Genomic DNA, 23,958 nt, shown 5'->3' with positions numbered 1-23,958 from the left:
TTCCTGTAAGCACAAGTATTTTGGGATACCATCCTTCTCTTTGCCACTCCCACGGGTTTGTCAGAGATAGGGCGAGGGATGCGAGAGGGGACCAGAGGGCTAAGGCACACTATTAGATATGAGGACGGCAGGACGCTGCTGTCATGCAACAGGAAATCTTTGGGTAGAGAAGGGTGTCATCTTACTGCATACACTAATGCCATGGATGCTGCCTTCACTGTTACTGTCACCTGCAAAATTGCAATTTCAAAACTGCAGCTCCTGACAAGGAAAAAATGCTTGCAAACAGTTAATTATCCCTTTTGTGTTCTCTTGACAGATTTCTAAGTTGCTGGGCCCATCCTGTAGTTTGGCTGAGAAAAAGCACAAGTCACCTCCCCCATGAAGGATGCCCTACTTTGGTACCAAATCCTGCTCTTAGATATTCACTGAGACCAGCAACGGTTGCAGGCAAATACCCAAATGCAAAATTTGTCTTATGTTCCACATTCAGCCACTTAGTCCCTCCTTAAACAGAAGTGATTCCTCCCCATGTAAGCTCTCAGACTCAGAACCATGCCCAAGCAATCCGAGTGACCCAGTACAGCTGTCCACCCCCACCCATCGGAATGACAAAAAGCAACCAGTCAAGGAGTCCTCAGTGTGAGTGACATCCCTCCACCACAGAAGAAAGGCAGAGCTGTTTCCAACCACGCCTGGTCATTTTGCCACCCCAACTGTTTCTGGCTTACAAGGCTTAAACCGAGCAAGACCCTAAGTAATACAGTTCGAGTGCTAAGGGCTTCTGTGTGCGTGAGTGCATGGCAAGGAGGAGGACCAAAGCAGCGACGACTTAAAAAGTGAACTTGCAGCACTGAAGGCAGTGGCTTCCCCCGCTTCTCAGGACAGCAGCTGGCTGAGAAATGCAAGAGGGTGGGGTTGGAAAGCAGGCAAGGCAGACCACTTTGCTGTTTTTATTGTAACATAACGCTTTTCGGTGCTGATGAGGTTGTTGCTACTTGCCATCTGAGGAACAAAGACACCAAAGATTGCATCCATGCTTGGAAAAACATTTCTCTGACATGTCTTCTGGGCACACAACTGTTGCAGACTGTGGGATGTTGCATAATAACCTCTGGAGGCAGATTTCCTTCTTGTCGGCACTTCTTCATGTGTGATTATTGTCCTGCTGGTTATTCGTAATAGAAATGTTTATAGACCATCAATACATTAGGCCATTCAGACAAATCATTGCACTTCATTGTTTGAAAGGAAGGTGCCATCAACGCCGAGGCTTTCCTCCATCTCTTCTTTTTCAAGGCAGCAAAGCGCTACCCTAAAAATGCAGTTCAAAGTTTTTCCAGTGTAACCAGATCCCTTCCACCTTGATTTATTTTCCCTTGCAGGTGCTTTGTATCCAATGATTCAACAAGTTAGACTGTTTCTGAGGCTTCAAAAGTGCAAAAAAGTTCAAGGTATTTGACCACCTTGAGCACCAGTTAAGGCGTATTTGTTTCCAGTCTCAGCCACTGTAAACCCTGTCTAGCGTAGTGTACCAGTTCGGTCATGCTACTGTTCAGTGCCAGAGTGCACGTCGCTGTGCTGAGTTCAGCAAAAAACTCTGGAAAAAGGGGAGGGAGAAAGAAAACATTTGGTTGGTTTCACAAAACAGGCACATCCGACAGGCTAGGGGGCAGTGAGGAGCGACAACAGCAGCACACTGACAGTTGGCAAGTCCCATTAAACATTGTTCATGCAGAGAGGTCAGCAATAGTAGAAGGCTGGGAAATGTAATAAGTGCACGAGGCACAGCACGCAAGAGGAAAATCACACTCACACACGCCTACACACACTGAACCGCCTCCCCAGGTGCTGGCTTTAAAAGGACATCGAGACTCCATGGTAGGTGGGCAAAAGTTTGGGTGTTCATACCCCAGTTACTGCTGTGTGCTTCCCCCAGATTTTAAACAGGCCAAATTTGAGTGTCTTTCTGAGTGATGCCGGGAAGCACACACAGCCGTCATCAGACTGGTCCCTTTCCTTCATCCATCCTCAAACCTTGGAGACATCATGATTTCTCAACTGAACAGGTTTAAAAATTTATAGAGCTTGCCAGGCTATACAGCTCAGATTTGGGTTGCCTTTAGCTGGGCATGTCAGGCAGATTTCACAGAGTCCTCCTACCCTGCCACCAGCTTGAGGCACCACGCTCCTCCTCCCACATGGGCAGGAGAAGGCTCTTGCAGCATATCTGAATCTGCTGGGAGATGCCGGCAGGCTGCATGCCCTGCTCTGTGCTGGCAATCATCTGTGCAGGTGACAGTGAGTTACAGGAAATTATCACACCTATTCCTTTCCAGTCACCTTTCCAAGATATTCCTGCATGACCTGCCTTCTAGGGACATGGGCTCGTCCCAGTCCCTCGGTCCCTCCAGCCTTGATCGTGTTGCCAGGTACCTTTTCAGAAACCGCCCGTTCTCAGCTCTCCTTATTTACACACAAAGATTGAACCTGGAGGCTGAAGATTTCTGCTTGGCTGTGCAAGGAACTCTTCAGCAGCAGAGAGCACAACACTTTCATTCTAATACTTTCCAATTCAGAAGCAGAGAACACATTTCCCCTGATTTCCCTCCTTTTGTGTACAAAATGGGTATCCATTCCCTCCACAGGAAACAGAAGAGCTGTAAGCAGGGACAAGGAGTCTGAACACCCTGCCTGGGCAACCAGAAGATAATCTGATCTGGGACCACAGTACTTTGTGAAAGGAGAGTGACTTCACATGCACACGTGCAACCTCAGCTTGTCCTTGCTGTGGGAAATCAGAGGCTGAAGACAACCTGTTACGGCCTCATGATCCACGGTGCTACTCTGCATTACAGTGAGGAGCTGGGTCCTGTGCTGGAAGCAACTGGTTGCGGACCCGCCAGAAAGCACTTCAGCTCTGCACAAGTGACTTGGACATAGTTAGAACTAACTGCTTTCCACTAACTTATGACTTCCCTGTTTAAGAGAACTCGATAACTGAAGGCCACTGCTCTTTCCTCTTCTTATGCCCTATGAATTGCACAAAAGAATCAAGGATATGGCCTTTTTTTTAGTTTTAGGTACTCACTCTCCGCACCTCTTAGCATCTGTACATTACACTGAATATCAACAAGTTCCAGTTCTGAAATTCCTCCACCATCCTGAACAGTGACAACAACTGCTAAGCCTACATGAGTATTTACTCTTCTGCACAGATCTACTCCCTAAGGAGTATTTACTACCCCGGTCATCATTCCCCTACATCAAAACAGCAACACATAGCAGGTTCTGAATTTAGTCTTGATTGATGCAAGATTGTGCTCAGGCTGCCCTCCCACAGGTTTTCCTCCAGGACTCATTCCTCTGGCTTACCAGCAGCATCCACTGCTCCTTCTATGTGACAGTCTTTTCTCAGCCTTTAGAGGCTAGAATCCAAAATACTACACATGAATTGCTGCTGTGAGCACAGATTTGCTCAGAGGACAGCCAACAACTGGAGTTACTTTATTCAAAGGTGACTTGCAAAGCCTTTTGAATTTCAGCAACTGCCTCATTAGTGTGACTATTTTTACAGCCTTCCAACAATTCAGCCAGGCACATCGTGTTTATTTTCTGTCGCAAGTTTGCCAACAGATCATGGCAAAACTTCCCTTTGCCCACAGTAGCTCACAAAACTTTGTGTTTTACGGAAAATGACACTGCAAATGCCACATGGGATGGCAGGTTACAGACTGAACTGCATCTGCTCTAGGGCTTTTGCTTATCCACCACTGCTTGTACCACAGGACAACACAACATTTTTAACTACAAAACTGTAAAATAAAAAAAAGTAGGAGCAATTTTAGAAATGCTGCTTGGCAAATACTGGTCACATGCCCAGCAAGGACTCCAATTGAAGTGCTGCTCAGCTTCTCTGTTATGGAGAGAAGCCAGCTTCACCGTTTTCAAGACAAAAATACCTGGAAGTTTGACAAACAAACTGAAACACAAGGGTACAGGCCAAAAAGATGTTTTTAAAGAAAACGGACCAATTCAGAAAAGCTAAGCGCCCCAAAGGGAAAAACAAAAAGAAAAAAAAAAACCCTTATGCTTCTTGTGTTACCATGGAGCGAGCTGGCTGGTTTCCTGCACTTGATACCCTCATGCCTTAGCTCTTAGACATTTGAGGATGCCAAGACAACCTTTTAATTGGAACACTCATCATTATATCACCACCAAGTATCTCTGCCAATAACCTGCCAATAAGCCATAGCTGTCTATTTCGACATTTTTACTGCTTTGTTCTTTACGTATGGTGTTTGCTACACTGAGTGTTAGGATTTAAGCAAGTACATACACATAAACACAACACATAAGACAGAAAAGCCAGAGGGCAAAAACTTACCCTTATTCTTCCTGACCAGTGCATCAGTCCGTTCCCAAATATCATACGCATAGAGGATATAGGAAGTAATGTTGACGTAGGAAGAGGTGATGCTTGGGATATTATAAGGGACAGTGACTGAAGAGCCAATGCTGTTGCCACTGCAGTTGCTAGCATTCGATCCTGGCTGAGAACTCACAGAACCAGCAGGAGAGGCCATTGGAGAAAGAGAAGGCATGCCTGTGCTTCTGCGGGAGAAAGAAACACCACCACAAACATTTCATTTCAGAGTCGAAAGTCTTGCCACAAGACTGGCTTATGCCAGGAGCTATCCAGTATCATCTAGGCCTGCAGCATAGAGTGTTAAAAACTGAGATGCATTCAGCTACATAACAGGTAATTGTCCTCTGAGTGCAAGGCCAAGGTTTTTGAATTGATTTGCGACTCTAAGGACTCCTCTTGACAAAAGAAAATGTGGGACCAGACATCAGAAAGGGCCACCCATCCACCTTCCAAAATCTACACCTCCTCGTGCAAGCCTTCACCAGATTCTCTAAGTGTTTTTTGCTAAAGACTTCCATTTCAGGCATGCTGAAGCTCCCCACCTACAGAGGCTGGAGCTTTCTGACAGCTAGTCAAAGCAACCAGGTCAGCCTACACACACTTATTTATAGACCTAGGGAAGCTAAACGCAGTCAGCTGCCCGCCTTCCAGACACAGGCTGGCTTCATCACATCGCTTCACCCCCACCACTTCAACCAACCTCATTTCAGTCACTGGTATGAGCGAGCTTCCACCACTGCTCTTGGGAGACCATTTAATTCCCAATAACCTACACTGTCCAAGGTGGCAGAAAAATAACTGGAATTTCAGCATCACTACTGAAGACCAAACCACCTTCTCTCAACTGCAAATTTTAAAAGGGACAGATGTGGAGCTGGATAGCTATCTGCCAAATGCAATTACCACAGGATAGAGAAAAACTCTTACTCATTGTCATTAAAACACAGCACCAGTCTGCCAGGCATTGGGCCAAACACTGTTATGGGACATCTTGCCTTTTACTTTTGCTGCCACATACGCAGCAACACTGCTGCAGATACATAGAAAGGACAAAATGCTCAATAACTCACAAATTAGAAAATTAGTTTCTTTTTCTTAATTGGTGACTGAGGTAAAGAGAAAAATATTAAAGTATCACCTCAAAGTTATGCTACCACAGGCTGAAGGCATAATCCTACTGGACAGTGGCCAGGGAGATGGGGATGGTACCCTCTTAAGTCTGAAACGATCTCTAGATGAGAGCGACAGAACAGAACAAAGATGACAACAACAGGGACTCTGAAATAGCATAGTGATGCTACCTTCCTTGCTCCTCTGGCCTGTTTCTCTGGTGGAGAACTGCTCTGCCTGATACACAGTAACTCTGGACCTCATAACAAAAAAAACCCCAACCTTTCCAATGAGAAAAGACAGGAAAGAGAGAGCAGAAACCTACTCATGCCCCCTAACAATATGATTTCAGGTGGTACGAAAGAGCGAGCGGTGAGGCACTCAAACGCAGCCTGCAACTCAAATACTCCGGATACTATTTTCACTCACACCCTTATAGACACATCACAACATACATCTTTTTAAATCTTACCTTGCAACACATGGAGAAGGTGCTTGTGTTGCTCTGGAAGAACTCTGCAGTAAGGAACAGAACTCTTGTTAGGTATGGGCTATTCAGCCAACATCAGTAACTACTGCAGCCAGCCAGCTGGCAGCTTAGTAATACGCATGCCCTACCTTGAAGTGGTCATTCAGGATCCTGGAATACTTTATTGCAGTCTCTTTTTTGTAACGAAACATTGCCATGTGCAGAATGGACTGGCAGCGCATGCTGTGAACAGAAACACAACCAAGAGTAAGTGTTCACGCTCACCGCTGCCTGCTCAGCAGTCATCAGCCTTGTGGGATGGAGGCAGGCACACATCAGCTGTATTGCAAAGTCAAGAAAGCTCAGAATTTCTCCTCCTGCTCATCTTAAAGAAAGACTCTGTAAAAAAATCACAAGGGGGAAAAAAAACCCCAACAAAAAAACCAACCAAACAAGGAAGGGCCATGTCTGGTCTTTTACATAAAACAGGTGCCCAACCTCTTACAGGTGCCACAGGCTGAGTAAGCCTCTGTCCAGAAGTGCCTCAGCTACGTTCAACTACAGCTTCAGTTACACAGCTCAAGCACGGACAGCCAAATCGCATTCTTTCACCTTAGGTGAGAGCCCTTATGTGCTCTCAAGTTACCAGCAGATCAAATTTTAGAGCCTGTGCCTTCCACATGTAGTCCCTTGTGATATCCCAGCTCACTTTAGAGATGTTCCTGTTCATTCTGGTTTTTATATTGTGGGGTTTTTTTCCTTGCAGAACTCTGATTCCCATTTAACTCATTCTTTTGCCCCTGAAAGTAACGGGTCTTTCACTCTATCAAGTCTAAAAACAGAATATGAAGGTGCAGAACAACAGTTACGCACCATAACACAGCAAAGATTTTTTCTTGTGAAGATGCTGAGGAGTCCGTAAAGGATTTCAATGTCATGGCGAATCTAAGGAAACAAACAGAATCTTGTCAGTCATCAGGGCTCTGAAGTCCTACTGTTTATGAAAAACCAGTGCATGCCGTTATCTCAAGCACTGGTCCAAAAGTCAAGAAACCTGCCCCGAGTTCTTAGTCCTGGCACCAAGTGCTTTGTATGATCTTGAGCAGAGGACTGTCTCCAAATGCCTTGTTTTCCACGCAGCAGGAACAGATGTGGCCCCTTATGCGACTCGCTCTCCTCTTACACTGATTAATGGGCAACATCCCTACAAGTAGATGCCCCCCGTGGGCCACCTACAGGCCTGAGGCCCAGAAGAGGTGCCCCCACCACTGACTACAACACTAATTCAAGTGTTTCTGGACAAGACAGACATCTCAGTGGAAATGTTTCTTTTGGCAAAGAACAAATAAGCAAACCTCCTTTTTGAAAACAAAGCAACAGTAGCATCTTGGAAATGCAGTCCCTCAAGACCAAAAAGCAAACAATGTCATTTAAAAAGTTTGAAGTCTACCACAAAAAAAACTCTGACAGCTCTTTCAGCTCTAAGGTCAGAAGTCAAATCAGCTCTCGAAAACTCACATAACCTGTAATTTCCATATGAATAAACCAATACCTGTCTCTCTTCTATCCAGTACATGGTTCCTTGGATTGCACTGCCTGCATATGTCATAATGTCTACTATCTACATGCATCTACTATGGCTGTGAAACTAAACAGGGAACGTTGCTAAAAGAAACCCCAATAAAGTGCACTGGTACAAAGACACATGGGAGAAACCAGTAAAATCTGCCTTCAATCAAGCTGCAAGAGCTTTGGGGCACAAACCGCTCTTCCACGTGCTAGATTGTTGCTTTGATTTTTTTTAACTGACATACTATTGAGCTCACATGCAAAAGCAACTTCAGTTCTGGATAAAGTAAAAACTCCTTCCTGTCCTCGATTATCTGAACCAGTGTCCTCTGGTGTACCTCAACTGCAAGGCTCAAATGCTGAGGAGGACATGGTGCCTACTTCTTCTGATAAGCAATGCTGAAACACATTTCAAAGGATTTGTCTCTGGTGCCTCTGGATGGTCTGTCTGATGCTTGTACAGCAACCCAAACTCTGCTCCATGGTGGGAATCCAGAGCTGCCACAGTTGCAAACAAGCAATGCAACTAACCCTTCCCCTCCAAACATGCTGCCTAACCATCATGCTTTGAAAACCACTTACTTGAGGAGATCTATGGTGCCCCTGAATATGCTGTAAGCTGATTTTGGTGCTGGTGCATCCGATTCCAAGGCGATCCCATACTCAATGAAGGAAAGGGCAGCATCTAGGTACTGAAAGGCCTTTCCAGTCTTGTCGGTCTATTGGGAAGAAAATTCTAATTTTTAGACTAAGACAAAAACTGCTTCTCTCAAGTATACCTGAATTCCCTTTTTTTCCCCTAGTTAGGCAGGATTTGAAGAAAGAAAAAGATGCAAGTCAGGCCTCCAGGTGATAATTAAAGGATTCTCAGCAGAACCCCTAATGTGGTCCCAGTCATCAGCTTTGTGGGCTCTGGCTATTCGTATCTCTTCCTCTTGCTCAACATTTTCCTTAAGTAATTTATTACCTTCACATTTTTGGATATTATTGTCTCATCTTGGGGGCCTGCTTTGGGAGAGGCAGATGGGGCCTTCCCACTGCAGTATTCCCTCACTTCATTTTCACAGGTAAATGGCAAGTAGCAAATGTACATTATCTGACTGAGCCATAATTAGCAAAAAAATAGGTTCATTCATGCATGCTGTTAAACTGCACATAGTGGAGAAAGCTAGTTACATCTGCAAAGGGCACTTCCAAGTCTTGTCCACCAACACAGGATCCTGACGTTTCAGAGTAAACTGTCTTAAAACTATCTTCCAAGGACTTTGTGATAGCTCTGCAAAGCAAACAGGCCTGCTAACCTCAGACAACATCAGTTCTGAATCCTATTCTCTAGGCACATTCTCTAGATGTGTTTACAACAAAGGGAAATGCCTGAACATTTGGCAAATAAAGACAGCCTCCCCACATATGACTTGAACATGCTCCATGTAGGGAGTATGGAAGTAACGTTAGCCAGCGAATCTTATTCACGTGCATGCAAGTATCAGGTCTGAATGCAAGAGCTGGTTAACATTTCTAGCACAGGGCCATGACTTACCATTGCATCAGCTTTGTGCTTCAGCCTCTTGGCCACTTCTATGTAGTATTCTATCGGATGCTGCCTGAATTGGGGACAGAAAGAGGAAAAACAGAAAACAGAGAAAAAGAGTAGGATAAATTTTACCTTCTTATCTACAGGATGCTATGAGTCCGAACATCCTGTTTTGGTAAGCTTGTTACAGCCTTATCAAACACACGTTACAGTTATGATAGTCACTAAATGAATGTTGTCTGCATGTTCAGAAATACATAGCAGTTGAATGGACAGATAAAATGAATTGATTTCTTAAAAAATGTATGTTAGAATAACACTGAAAACTTACATTTCTAAGTAGAAAAAACACTGGAGGTTAGGCTACTATGAGGCCAAGTTTACTTCTTTGCTCCCATGGAAAGATAGTAGTTACGTGATGCCCTATCATTCCTCAAGTACAATACCAGCAATACATTTTTGATTGAAGCATACAGTAAACTCTGCAGTATGACACACTCAGACCAAAAGAGCTTGCATTCAAGTTATCTGCTTACAAGAGATATGGTGTGCAACGCTTCTACAGAGCTGGGTCTCAGTCAACACATAAATGATGATAAATTTGGACTGCACACATTTCTGCGCATTGGGATAATCTATTCACCATGGAAATGGCATACAGCCACCTGTGCGCTAACAAAAGGAGCAAGTAGAGTCATACCCTCTCAGAAAGTCAGTTGCCTGCCCAGCACCCTGTCACAGAGGAGTTTGCCACTTGTCAAGAATCAGACAAATCAAAACCCATTACTTGTAGGCAGGCACAAGACACCTCCTCTCAGAGTTCAAAAGTACTTAATTTCTAGAGTAGCTTCCCTCAAACCAAGAACTGTTGTAATGAGACCTTTGCTTTGTGGTGGGTGGGCTAAGTCCCAGACACAAGAAGGCAGTACAGGGCAGGTCTCAGACATCTCTCTCTCTCTTTCCTCCCCAAAGAAGTGATCAAGAAGCAGAAGCCTGGGTGGCTGCAGGGCCAGCCTTGTCTGGTGTATTCAGAAAGTACAGGTGATGGGTGTAAAACAAAAACTTACTTTTCAAACGTGAGTTGAGGTCCCCTTGGCTTGGAGGCACCATTTGGCAAAGAAGGCACTGGGAAAGGATTTGTGACATCCCCTGGAGATCCCTGAAAAAAACACAGAGTGGAGATAAAGCTGGTTAGAGAGATGTCTAAATCAATTCCAAAGCTTGGCTTTCCTAAATTTCAAGAGAAAATGTTTATTTGTCCCAGGCATAATCTATTCTCCAGGCTCTCCAGCTCTTCTTACTTTCTTCCCCAGTACCCCTTTCAATAATGGAAATGGAAACTTGGCATCCTACCTGACTGCTAGCAAGGCTTAATACCATTCAAACTTCTCCCAAGCATGGAGAAATTAAGTAGCAGGTTTCCTTGCACAATGGCTAAAATAGCAGTAAGGCTGCAAGCAGCACGTTTTTCATGGCCACTAGCCAAGGCAGAAGGGGTAATATCCATTCACACTTATTTCCAGCTTAACCACATGGAAATTGCTGATTCTCCACTACTAACTACATTATCAGGAAAAAGCAAGCAGTTAGAAGCCAGCTAATACAGCATGCACAGTCTAGCTTAACACACACAGCAACATCCTAGATCACACACACAGAGCCATGAGTAAGCAGCAATATAATTGAATTTTATAACCTCAAAATGCAAAGATCCAGCTGCAAGGATCATCAACAATTTTGTAAGCAAGCTATAAAACCTTATACCTAGGTCACGGTCAAAACCACAGGTTGCTTGTTTCTTATTTTTAAGCAATCCACTCTATCTTTCTGTAAACACACTTATTTTTACACCAATATTGTACTTGCAGTTGCCTACAGTCAGAAGCAGTTACTACCATAAACACGATTCTCTTGCCTTTGTTTTTCACATGGTCACCCCTTCTCACTATGTTTCACTGGTAAGATTAAAACAGATGATGGAAAGTCAGCAGAGAAGTTACAACACAGGCTTTTGAGCTAGCAACATAAGGGCACAGATAGCCATTAAAGGGGTAAAAATGCTTCAAAGAGCTTTCTCTGGTGGCTTGTTTATCCTCCTTCCTTTTTAATATCCTCAGAGCATGTTTCTCAAGAGAATCACACAGCACCCATGGGTTGCAGGAAACATCCTGCCAGTTATAATGGATACCTACTTTGATGCCCTTTGAGAGCTCAGCGGGATTTCTCTCCACTTTCTTGTGCTTGGAGAACAAAGGATCCTTGTGGTTGCTCTCGTCCCTGGCAGTGTTATCCACGACAGGCAGCTCGCTGCTCTCACTTTTGGGTCTCTTTTGGGCCATCTTGGTTGACTTTGGTGGAGGATGTACAGGAGACATGGGTGGCAGTGGTGGGGGTAGCAGGAGATCTTTCTTCTGGGTTTCAAGTGAAGTTTTTGATGCTCTGGAGATGGGAAGCAAATTCAGCAATTGGGATGAATATGGTGTACATATAAGGTAGGGATTTTTTTAAAAACATAGTTATATCATGTGCCAGTTCTCTTTAAATTTCTCTGGAAGTGTGAAATGAGTTGTTAACATAAAGAATCCAACAAAAGCAAAACAAAACTTCAGGGACTTCACTGGCATTAGGTAACACATCTTAAGCCGCCAACAACACACAAACAAGTTGGTTTTCAAGTAGGAATAACCTTCAGGACTTATCATTGGAGCAAATGCTTGCAACCAGAATACGAGGATGTTGCAAAAAAAAGGCATCCCTCCAACACAGCCCCTTTTCACTGAAAGAGGAAGAGAGGCAATCACAGCAACTAAAATCCCTGGCACAAACCACCCAACAAGGCAAATGAACTGCAGCACTACCTCTCTTTCCCAATTATGGTAGAAGATATCTTCTATGGTCAGAGATACTCACCTAGACATTTGATCCCGTATGTGCTTTGACAGAATTCAACTGAGTCATTCCTTGCCAGGACTCACCAGCTCAACTAGACAACACTATAAAGTTGAGAGGATTCCAGTGATAGAGACTTAAAATGCTGTGCTTTTAAATGGCAGAGACTATCACATTTAATAGGATGGTGGCACATCAGATTTCTGATCATTTGAAGTTAGGATTACCAGGGAACTCTGGCAGCTGTAAGCAGCACCAAATAGCTCTAAACCTTGTTTCACTACTGCTCATTTACATCATTTTTATTCAGCTTCTCAAAGTTTCCAGGAAAACACAGAGCAGTGAATCCCAACTCATGGACTGCATTATCAGAAGAGGAGGAAATGAAGTTAAACCCAGTGAGAAGACTGAAGTGTAACATTGCACATCTTGCTTTGTTCTGCTGTGCGTGCGACAGTCCTCTCCCCTCTTCCACAACCCACTTTTCCCGTGGCACAGTCCCTACTCACTGCACACATGCTCCCCAGCTTCACTACAGCTGACGCTCCAGAGAGGACTGTTTGACGCAGAGCTCAGCGGCATCCCCTGACCTGATCCAGAGCCCTCTCTCCCCAAAAACGCATCCTATTCTTCCCACTCTGAAAGCCAGAACATGGCTAAAAGGGGTGCTCGTTTTCACTGAGAAAAAGGGAGGAATGAACCACAGAAGTAATGCCCTTCCATTATTACCACAGCTGAAATATCCCTTCACCCAACTAAATGTTAGCCCTAACGCCTAAGTGCTTTCAGAGTACTTCAATGTTTTCTCTGCAGAAAAGCAGTTTACTCATGTTGTCAGGACACAAACCTCAATGCTACATACCAATGCAAGTCAACACCTCAAGTTCAAGCCACAATCAAGCAGGAATTGAATGCAGTAGCCCAGAACTGACACAGGAGCCTCCCCTCTCAGGAACACCGCCCATTTGAAGACATGCTCTTGGAAGCGTTTGCTCTAGCAAAGACCTAGCCAAAATGCTGGCAGTACAGTGGTATGCAAATTATGGGGTAAGTTTCAGCAGATCTACCAGAAACACTGCAAATGCTATAGTGGAATACATGAGAAATTCCTGGCCATAAAGGCCATCTGAAATTCTAGAAAGACCGCAATTCAAAAGGCACACTGGTTGCGTCCCCATTAGGTCACATACAAAAAAGACAAAAACAAGATGATGATTTTAGTGGAGAACGCAAATGCTCCCTACCCACCTATACATACAAATCTGTTTTCTGGACTGGGCTTTGCACATTTCACCTCTATGCAAATCTGGGCTAGTCAAAGTAAAAAGCCTACTGGCACTGCGGCATCTTGGTTTGGTTAGAGAAAGGGGGAGCTGCATATCCACGTGCTTCTGGAGCATCCCAGCTCAGCAGCCTCCCATGGCAGCAAGGTGAGAAAACAGAGCTCTGCAATATCCATCACATTCACCTCTGCATTCTCAGCTGGGAGAAGACAAGTTCCACCTAGCACAGACACTGCGTGCACCAGCCGCTAAGTGCTGTTCAAAGTCTGTAACCGATGACAGCAAAAGCAGCTGAGGGAGTAGAGAGTATCAGCATTAACATCTGACTTTTTTCTTTCATCAGGACCTGTCCGATTAAGAAAACAGCAATGATCACCAAGTCAAAATTTATGGACATACAGTTGCATTTAGTACAATATCCTTTCCCAAGAGGCTGCCAGAACTTGCTCTGCTGTGGACGTGATTGCTCAATCATGGGAATGAGACTCACGACTTCGGGGCCACCCTTTCAGCTATTTCACCTGTTTGCAGCAGGAGCCTGAGCAAGCAACTCAAATTTGTCTGCATCTCAATTTCCCCATGTGCAAAACACGTTCACATCATCTTCTCACCTTACAAAGACTCAGAGCTTTAAATGCATGTGAAGTACTATGAATCTGCTAAAAAGCTTTCTGCTGCTTCCCATGCAGTGAGACCACGAACTTCCCCAAAACAAGTATGACAGTAGAACCCAGAATGAGGAAAACATGCGCAAAGAAAAAGAAGTTCGTAAGAATCATTGAATGGTTTGGGTTAGAAGGGACCTTTAAAGATCATCTAGTCCAACTCCCTTTTTAAAAGCATTTTAAGGCTAGTTCCATTTCTCATGAAAGCAGAAATAATTGATACTTGAACTCTCAAGTCTTACTCACCTAGAGTCATAGAAGAGTTTTGGTTGGAAGGGACCTTTAAAGATCATCTAGTACAACCCCCCTGCAATGAGCAGAGACATTGTCAACCAGATGGCAAGTTCTCTTGCCATCCCCTGAAACACCTAAGCCATCGTGCAGAACAAGCATATGCTACTCCCCACAGAACAGCTGCCACCTCCCAGATCACCTGGGCAATTGTCTGCTGAGAGATTACCACCACTGTAGTTTAGAGAAGGGGAAATGGCTCCTACATCCCAGCGTGCAATCTACCACACTGTTTGCAACTCAAACAACGTCTAATTTTTTTGCACAAATTTGTTTCCTGCATCTGGTCTGAAAGAGAGCAGTGCAAATGGTTGCCTACCAGCTTAGAAGGAAAAGTAGTACGGGCACAACTGGCAATTAAATTTCTTGCAGCATAAACAGATTCTTTGAGCTACATGTAGTATATGGATCAGAGCATGCAGCAACATAAGCTGCAGGATGGACAAGTTTGTGTTTAAAATGGTGAAGTCTTCATTCCCATCTCAACTGTTCGAAATCAGGACAAATGCCACAACATTCAACGCTTTTGCAGCAGTGTAAACCAGGTATAGGAGGATGATCAGCCACGGAAACGTCAGCTTATGCTTGAATGATTAGAACCATAATCCTCAGCGTTAAGGGAGAGGAAGATAAGTGACACCCAAGTATCACTTCACATCTGCAACAAATAAAAAGGCGAATAAATGACACTCCCATAGCCACATGGTTGGTTCCAGGATGTAAAGACAGATTGCAGCAGATTAAGTTTCAGAAGGCACACGATGTTATAAGCAAACTCAGAAGTATAAGGACAGGAGATACAGTTCCTCGCCTTAACCTTTTTAAAAAAAGACTTAGTTTTATGCATGTCTGCCATCCCACCACTGTACACTCACTTCAATTTATTGGAGTCTTTGTTAGCTGCAGGCTGCAATGATTTTCTTTCTTTTTCTGATTTCATTTTCTTCCTATCAATCTCCTTCTCCACTTCCCTCTAACAGGAAGAAAAAAAAAAAAAATCACTCACGTTTTGAAAGTTGGTGCAAAGTACAGACCAATACAGCTAAGTTTGATTCTGGTTAAAAAAAGAAAAGGATAAGATATTAGAACTGACAAAGCATAAACCCAAAACACAGCGGATATAGATTTCAGGCTCGCTGACAAGTATCCTAAAATGACATTTTACCTACATTTGCTTGGATAGATTAATTATTTTGTAGTGATGGGGATGGAACTGCTAAACCTCTTGTTGCTAATAGTAATCAAAATTAAGGCATCTCCACTGCTGAAAATAAGCATTCCATCTGTTCTAGATGGGCTTTTTTTTCCTACTCAGTACGAATTATACAGAAATGTATTCAGATTCCTCCTGGCAAAGTCATGAACTGCAAGCAATTGTGTTTTGTGGTATGCCTTATCAAAGGGAAGGAAAAAAATGCATTCACAGGAGAGTTAGATCCCTCCGATTCCTCAGATGTGCAGGGGTTTTTGGTTTTATGAAGAAGAGTCTGATACAGCTGAAATTTTAAACAGGCAGTTAAAATCACTGCCATTGTCCTCCAGAAGAACAGGAACCATTAAGGCGGAGAGGTAATAAATAATACTTTTTAACTGCACTCCATAGGTCTTACAATACAAAGCGTGCAAATCATCAGCTCACCTGAATGAAAAACTTTAGAATAATTTGCTACAAGCCAAGAAAATGTAAAAGAAACTGCACTTATGAGTCAGTGTTACCCACAGTGTGCCTGGTGGCAGCCAAAAGCATTCCAGGACTTTCTGTCTCTCTCCCAAGAGTACATGCAGGTTTATGTCACTGTGATGGAGCTCAGTAGATTGTGCTCGGCAGAGTCGACCTCTGGCAGTGTGCTCAGGGCAAGGCTCCAGCACCTAGATCAAGTTCTTAAACTGTTTCTCAAGTTGAGCTCCACACTGCCGCAAACGATGTCTGACAGCTGTACCTGACCTAGCTGGCTGTTACGAAGCCTGAGCCTCCAAGGACACTGATGCATGCTGACATAATGCAGACAGCAAGGCTCTGAGGAGGGGTTTCCTGCAATCAGACACTCAGGCTGCAAGGGAAGACATGTCTAATATCAAATAGCTCCTCTTTTGGGTCTTTGAGATAACAGGAGAAGCAACAGATTTGCTGCCTGTTTACCCTCTTCCACTGCTCCGCAAGAGGGGGACTGCTGTGGTCTCTCCGGTTTCTTCACCCTTTCCCTGCTCTTCTGAATTCTCCCCCACAACTATGGGAAGTTCAGAAAATGACAGGACTAACTGAAACCCACACGGGAGCCAAGGTTGTTCACCCACATGTGCTAAGCCACCTGCTCTGTGAGGAGGACCAAGAAGGTATACAGGCACTGAAATATCCACAGTGAATACCCATTCACCACAAGGCCTGCAACCAACCCTGTGCAGCTGAACCAGCTGGCTAGAAGTATATTCACAGCCCCCTTTGGGACTTAGCTTTCCAAAAAACACTTGTGAGCAACTACCATCTCAGTTAAATAAAGGGCTGTCTTGTAATTCAAAGCAAAGCAACTATTCTAGCTGAAGGACTCTGGACACATGCATCTTTTAAGCACTAGCATCGCTGCTAGCACCTCAGCAGCTCCAGGGGAAACCAAAGAAGTTTTCTACATATTTAGCCAACCGCTGAGATCCAAAGCAGGCTTTAGCGACACTTGTTACTCTCGGTGAACCTGGTTCAGTTAAAAGTCTGCATTTATGGAAAAGCAAAAACATGGGGCTGCTGCCATCATCCCTAGTAATAACACAATTCACACCTGCAGAATTTGTTCCTCTTTGTGTAAGCAAGCAATCACAACTGTTTCATGGAAATGAATGACTCCACACAGGAAAAGACTACGCTACGCAGCCTAAGGCTGCATGGCTAAAGGCAGCAGAAGGTCCACGCATAGACAAAACCAAAAACCACAGACCAGGGCAGCCTGTGTCAGTTCTCCCCACAAAGTGCAGGCAAGGTGCTCTCCCACAACAGACATTAAATGGATAGTGTAGATGACTGCACAGTCTGGGAGGTGCTTCAGATACCATGCTGCATTTAAAGGGGTTGCAGGGGGAGGGGGCACCACAGCCCTACAAAGCTCTGCTTGGTTGAAAGCCAGGGAAACCCACAAATGCTACCAGGGGGCTGGCCAACCACATGCTGACACAGCCTGCTGCTGAAAGCTCCTCCAATATAGGAGGGCTGGGGTTTTGTTGTCTGAGAAAACTAGTATTTCAAGAAAATACAGCAAAAAGTGTTTTCAAATACCAAAGCGTTTGTTAGCTCACGAGGCTTTTCATTTGCTCAGCAGGGCATTTGTGACCAACAAGAAACCTCTATGAACGGCTTTGATACACATTCCCTTTAGAAGTTTGATAACACCGTTAAAGGAGGAGCGCAAGGGATCTACTCCCAACTTAGGAGCAGAAATGAACTCTCCGCATGGGTTTTTCAAACACCACCTTGGTCCTTGTACAAACCCACCTCCACCTCTTACCTTCCTCTTCTGAAGGGACTTGTCAAGAGTATCCGTGATTTTTCTCTCCAAGTCCTGCTTCCTTGCACCAGGGGGTTCCTTGGCTTCTGCTCTCTTCTGGTGACTGCCTTTCCCAGGGGGCTGGGGGACTCTTGACAGCAGAGGGAGATCTATTTTCACCATGAGGGACTGAGGGGCAGGGGAGTCCCTCACTGGCGAGAGCAACTTCTTCCCCCTGATAGGCAAGGGAAGTTTCTCCTTGTGAAAATCCTCTCTGGCCACGATGGCAGGCCTGTGGCCGCTAGTCCTGGTGGGGCTTGTGCCCTGGCCTTGAGGAAGGGGACTGAGAGCGAGATGCTCCTGGACACTGCCAAGCAAAACATCTCTCATGACCTTGGGGTCCAAGAAGGGTTTGGCATTGGCCTGGTGGGAGCTCTTGTGCTTTCTGTTCTCAGGGGGCTCTTGCAGTGCCGGGGTCAGGTCTTTTCTGTCACTGGATTTTGGCTTCCCTTTCGTTTTGACTTTTGGCTTGTCTCTGGAAGACTGGTCTCTGACCTCAAAAGGACCAGGGTCACTCTCCACCTTCAGGCCTCCTTTGGGCCCCTCGTGGACAAGGCCCTTGCTGGGCCCTTTGATGCCCACAGTCTGCCTGGGTGAGGGCCCCTCGGCCCGCACAGGAGACTTCTGGCAGTTGCGTTTGGTCAGAAGATGAGCGTCCTGAGGAGCCCTGGCCGCTCGGCCAGAGCTCTTGTGATGAGGCTCCCTCGGCTCGGCACGCTGGTGGGAGGAATTGCTGCTGACAGCCTGCCCCTGCTCCTTGCCCTCTTCACATCCATCCCCATGGGCAATTTCGCTGAGACTCTCTGTTGGCACTGCTGGTGGGTTCACCTTGGTTAGCCAGTTGTCAAGCTGCCACTTATTAGAAGTCGGTGGGTCAGGCTGCACACAAAAAGAGAAAGGAAGGATGCAAGACTTTATGATGCCTTTATGGGCTATTTTCATCCTAGCATGGCTTACCAGAGCCCAGTAAAATTTCCCCTTGATGTTAAAAGAGCTTGAAAGTGAAAGACCATGTGTCAGTGGTGATGCTTTAGCGTGTGCACATTGACAATTCAGAAACACAGACCTCATCTTCGCACAGGATCAGTCAAACGTATTGCACAGCACTCCTGGATCTCTGCTAGCCTTACCTGTTGCTCAGCAAGAGACCAGTCTACATGAAAGCTTCATCTTGGTTTGCCACTAACCAACATCGTTGTGCAATCAGACAACATATAAAAAAAGCAGCAGGTGTAGAAATGGATTAGGTGCTGTCCTCGCAACACTTTTGGAAAGTTAGTTGCACACAGCACTACTTTCAAAACAGATGAGCAGCTGTGCCAGCTAACACATCTCATTGAAGTCTGACAGGTAGGCTGTCAGGCTCCTGTGGTTTAGCCAAAAGCAAACCATTTACCAAAATAAATTGTATGGCTAGCATGTCAAGTCCGGCCTCTTCTGAGTCCTCTGCCTACACAACCCAACACTCGCTTCCCTCTGGGTCAAGCAAGGCGTGAGCAACGACTGAAGTCTGAAGGCCCCTGGCATCACGGTCAAATAACATAACGTGGTTGCTACAAGCTCTGCCTAATCTAACAGCGGTCTGACAAATTACGAGAAAAGCAAACCCAACTAATGCTAAAAGAGACAACAGAAGCTGCAAATCTGAGGCATTATTCTCTGGGGCCCATTCTGAAAATACCATGTATGTGGCAACACCACTCAAATGGGTAACTCATTATCTGGGCACCATCAGAGCACAGCTAAACTCCCGCACTCACTGATTCTCCCCAGTTACCACTCTCACTTCTGAGAAGAGCCACAACCCTTCCCCAAAAAGAGAAAGCCCAGTACGTGAAATGTTTTCCGAGACTAATGAATCCCTTCTGCCATGATTTTCTTCTCTATCCAGACTCAACTCACTGTAGAACATGCAGATAAATAAGACATGTCTTCAACTGTGTTTAAGTCAGTCCATCTAGAATCCTGGTTTAAAAAACAGTGCTTGGTTTTACCATGGGTTTGGAAGTAAAATTAAACCACGAATTCCATTAGGCTTTTCAGATAACACAAATCTGCTTTATTTTCATCAGAATTTTAACTTACTAGCCACTGAAGAACATTTGTTTTTTGGTCAAACACTGTAAAAACGTGGCTAAAAGACTTAGTAAACTTTGGTTTATAATGTACGTAGCTATCAGACAGTGGCATACTCTGATCCTTTTCTAGCACTTCTACCGTCGGTTATCTTGTTTGTGATCTACACCATCATACAGGTTTTCATTAGGTTTCCAAAACCAAAGGATAGTAAGAGATTTTTTAAAAAAAAATTTAAAAAAAAAATAATAAAGGAACTACTGCCTATAGGTCTTAAAGTCTGTTCTTTTGCATGTGAAGAACTGACTATAAACAAATGGGCCATGTGCACTAACTTACTCCTTGAGCACCATGGATGAATAGTTTGCTGAATAAAAAAGGATAAAATGGTCAATGGCAAATAGTTAGGACTTCACTAGAGCAAGAAGGATCTTACAATCTAGTATTTTCAGGACAAACCAGGCAGGCTTTGGTAAAAGAGGAGAAGTATAACATCTGTCCTTCCAAAGACACCCACATTGCAGAGGGCAAAGTCTGTAACTGAACTGCTAGAGGGTGAAGTGTAGTAGATGTGAGATGAAAAGATACACCTTCTCAAAGCTTGTTTTCTGCACATAAAATTCTCCCTGTTCATGTGCTTCTAAGGTAAAAGAAAGGAAAACTAGGGCTGGAGGAGGGGGCGGGGAATAAATTACACGGTTTCTGTGTTTTGTGAGAGTACCTCAAAACTGGCAGCAGATTGGTTTACATCAGCTGTGGTCCACAGGATATAACTATGTACTTCCCACTGGCCCAAGAATGTTTTGCAAGCTGGAGGAACTGTTTGAAACCATGGGACATGAGCACTTCTGCAGCAGATTTTCAAAAAATGCATGGTCTCAATTATGAAACTTTAAGGCGCTAAGTTCTGGTTGTCTGCTTTTCCCAGTAAAAGCCTCAGAAATGCCAGTGCAGCACTATCTGAGCCAAATTCAACAGAAGCAAGTCTAAGCACATTCCAGCCCTTCCTGCAGGTCTCATCACTTCAGCTGTGATCTGGGAGAAGCTGAATCTGTCACTCACACACAGGAGCTGCAGGGAGGCAGTGGCTCCTCTTAATGTATCAGGAAACTGGTCTCACCCCGAAGCAACCCATAGCCTTGGCACCCAGGAAAGCTGCACGGGCAGACATGGGCCCCAAACACCCCAGACAAGCTGTGCTTCTCATCTGCACCTTGCTTGTGTCTCACCCGTGAAGGCACTAATTCCTCCAGGAGTGCTAGACAATGATGCCAAAGGAGAAGGGGGCAACACTTCAAGGTTAGGCACGTAGACGTCTAGTTATGCTGTTACTAGGGGTTATTTAATTGACAAACTCTAGAAGGGAAACAAAGGGCAAGATAAGCCTGATGATGCAGCAAAGATGTCAAGGGGACACCTGAACAATGACAGTATTTCAGGTCTCCTGTCCTGAATGCATTCAGACAGCAGAGAGTCTGAGGCAAGAGGCTGCGTTAAGCAGCCTCTACATTTTATTGGCATTCACCTCAGGTGCTGACGCTCTCGGAGGGTCGTTTGCTTCACTGTCACTCGAGTTGCTCTCCGTCTCTGAGTCTGAAGAGCTGTCTGAGTCACTGGTGCTCCCTGACTCCGGGCTGCTGGAATGTGCTGATGCCACACTCTTGGGCTGGGACTGTAGGGCACTGCAAGGCCACCATGAGATAAAATTAGAAAGCAGCATGGGTGAAGGTTACTTACTTATTATATTGACATGGCAGGATTCAAAAATAAAACTGAAACCCTGTGTTTTGGCACTGAGAGGGGAGGGGAGAAGGCCAAAGGAATACATTGCCATAGTCAAAAGATAAAGCACTGGAATAAAAAACCTCTGGAAATAATAAAACCTTCAACTCCAACCCAGTCGGACAAATACGTAAGCAGAACATCACTGCTCCAGTATGAAGCTGCATTTAGCCAACCGAAGTTTAAAAAATAACCCAAACTAACGAGTGTTTTTCTGAAAGCCCCAACCCTCAACGGAAAAATTTCCAATAAAGGCTAACAAGACAGAAACATACATTCCAGGATGGTTTCTCTTTTTTGTGTTCTCCCCCTTAAGTTTTTACTTCTTCATCTGTGTTACTTGGTCAAGGTGCTGTAACTGTTTCATTAACGGTCATGTCAATCAGTAGCATTTTTTGCAACACCCTCCCCTACTCAAAAGTGTTTTCCTCTAGCACTGACAATGGGAGTGGATGGAACTGAGGGAGAACTGTGACTTTTATGCACACCTTCTTTTTGTTTTGAAATGGGCTTACAAAATGTTGATTTGGTTTTTTTTGCTTTGAAAACTGTTTCCCACATTAGTATCAACACATTTGTATGATCTGGAGGCAAGCTCCTTGCTTATCCAGACTGATACTGTGAGAACACTCTATTTCAAGAGCTTGCAGAGACACAGATCACACCAAGAACTGACGTGCCCTTCTGCCAGTCTGACTTTGTAGACCATTAGCCTGTGCTTGAAGAATATAGATATCAAGCCAAAAACATATGTCAGTGCTCTCCTATAGGAAAAATTCTGGGCTTCTCCACCTTTCTTCCTCTAATGCTGGCGTGTGGCTGTTCAGTCTACCTTGAATACTGCTTCTGACTAACAACACATGGCAGGAACTGCTTACAGCCAGCTGCCTTATCAGTAGGAGCTGAAATAGCCTCCATGAGCCTACCTAACCCTTTTCTGTTCTTCATCCACTTGGCTTTTTTGGGCTTCCTTCTAAACTAAAACTGGACTCACACCTCACTTGTCACTACTACAACTGAAAATCCCATTAGATCCAGTGTGATCTACATATACACTGGTGGAGAGGAAGAGGAGAAAAGAAGGGAACAGTTGGGGAAATCAGTTCTGGTTCACAGACAAAATCCAGCATGTCTGGATTATTACTTTCTAATCGGAGCTTTCCGTAAAACTCCACACAACTAAAGGCGATTTTCAACAGCAGCTTCAGGCAGCTAGAAACCAACACCTGTATCTACAAGAGAAACCAGGAACCCTTACCCATCTACCCCATTAGTTTTGTTTTTCCTCCTTATTTGGTCTAGCTAGTAGTTTGGGAACAAACCTGTACCTTGGAGGAGCAAGTGAAGAAGGTGGCTTTTCAACAACCTGTTTTGTTCACAAAAACAAAGAGGAGAGGGGGAGGAAAGGTTAGCTTAAGGAACTCGGAACAACACAACAAGTTGTGATGATTTAAAGGGAAGTCTGTGTGCCTAGTGTATAAAACATCTAAAACTGACTTGGTCGTCACCACTCTCTTCACTATCACTGAGCTGCAGGTCGGCCTGGAGCATTCTGAAAGACAACCAGAAGACAAATCTCAGCCAAGGCAGACACATTTTCAAGCAGCAGACACTGAGAAAGACTTAGTTTGCACTTGCCAAAACAAACAAACCTCCCACATCCTTTTTGAACATTTAGCATGCTCAATCTGCTAAACCTTGTCATTACCTGAATGAATGATAAAATGATAACACACAATCTAGGGATTTAACTGTGCTTTCCAACTGATCTCAGGACACTTTGCAATGGAGGTCAGTATCCTTGGCTGCCATCTACAGACAACAAAGACAAAGTTCCGTGAGCGGAATTCTAAACGAAGGTTACCTAGCACACTAACACAGCCAACAAAGGTTACCTAGCACACTAACACAGCAGGGCAGGGTGGAAGAAGTCTGATCCTTGTACAGCAAGAGACTAGCATGCTACTAGACTGCACTGGCTCCCCAAGGGGCAGAAAGCATCAACTTTGCACCAGAAGCTGTGCATGTTCACTCTCTCTGCAAATATTTCTTCTGCCACAGGGGTTCTTTTTTTGCTGCTGAGGTCTCCTACACAAGACATAAGCAAATGCCAAGGTCAAGCCTATCTCCTATTTCTTCTCTACACAATGAAATTCATGCTCCTGCACATCTCAGCAGTAACCGTAACATTGAGCAGTTCAGATACTTAAAGCAGTTTACAAGTGGGGAGGCATGAACTCTGTTTTACTGTTGCTAGAGTAGAAAGCAGGCTGCCTGCAAATGTTTCCAAAAGCATAATTTAGTCCTCTGCCTGCAGATGGCAACTACTGC

At 44.6% G+C, this 23,958-nt stretch overlaps 1 protein-coding gene and 1 long non-coding RNA gene across 2 annotated transcripts in view; both read right to left on the bottom strand.

The window, feature by feature from the left end:
- The window catches only part of LOC142033857 (uncharacterized), a 161,332-nt gene that overhangs the window by 106,974 nt on the left and 30,400 nt on the right, over positions 1 to 23,958 (bottom strand). The gene's annotated exons all lie outside the window — the stretch shown is intronic.
- LOC142031765 (AF4/FMR2 family member 1-like) lies at positions 1,247 to 23,308 on the bottom strand. The gene is made up of 15 exons (XM_075029462.1): positions 23,280 to 23,308; positions 23,125 to 23,179; positions 22,956 to 22,993; positions 21,371 to 21,527; positions 17,731 to 18,648; positions 15,115 to 15,212; positions 11,304 to 11,550; positions 10,179 to 10,270; positions 9,118 to 9,181; positions 8,160 to 8,296; positions 6,882 to 6,953; positions 6,158 to 6,251; positions 6,012 to 6,055; positions 4,388 to 4,614; positions 1,247 to 1,600 (listed from the first exon to the last, which is right to left on the bottom strand). The coding sequence occupies exons 1-15, from the start codon at positions 23,306 to 23,308 to the stop codon at positions 1,479 to 1,481; spliced, it is 2,394 nt and encodes a 797-aa protein (XP_074885563.1). The 3' UTR covers positions 1,247 to 1,478.

Source organism: Buteo buteo, chromosome 1 (genome assembly GCF_964188355.1).
Source record: "Buteo buteo chromosome 1, bButBut1.hap1.1, whole genome shotgun sequence".
In the NCBI taxonomy this organism is placed as follows: Eukaryota; Metazoa; Chordata; class Aves; order Accipitriformes; family Accipitridae; genus Buteo; species Buteo buteo.
Note: the sequence above shows the minus strand (reverse complement) of the source record. Positions and strands in the feature narration are given on the sequence as shown.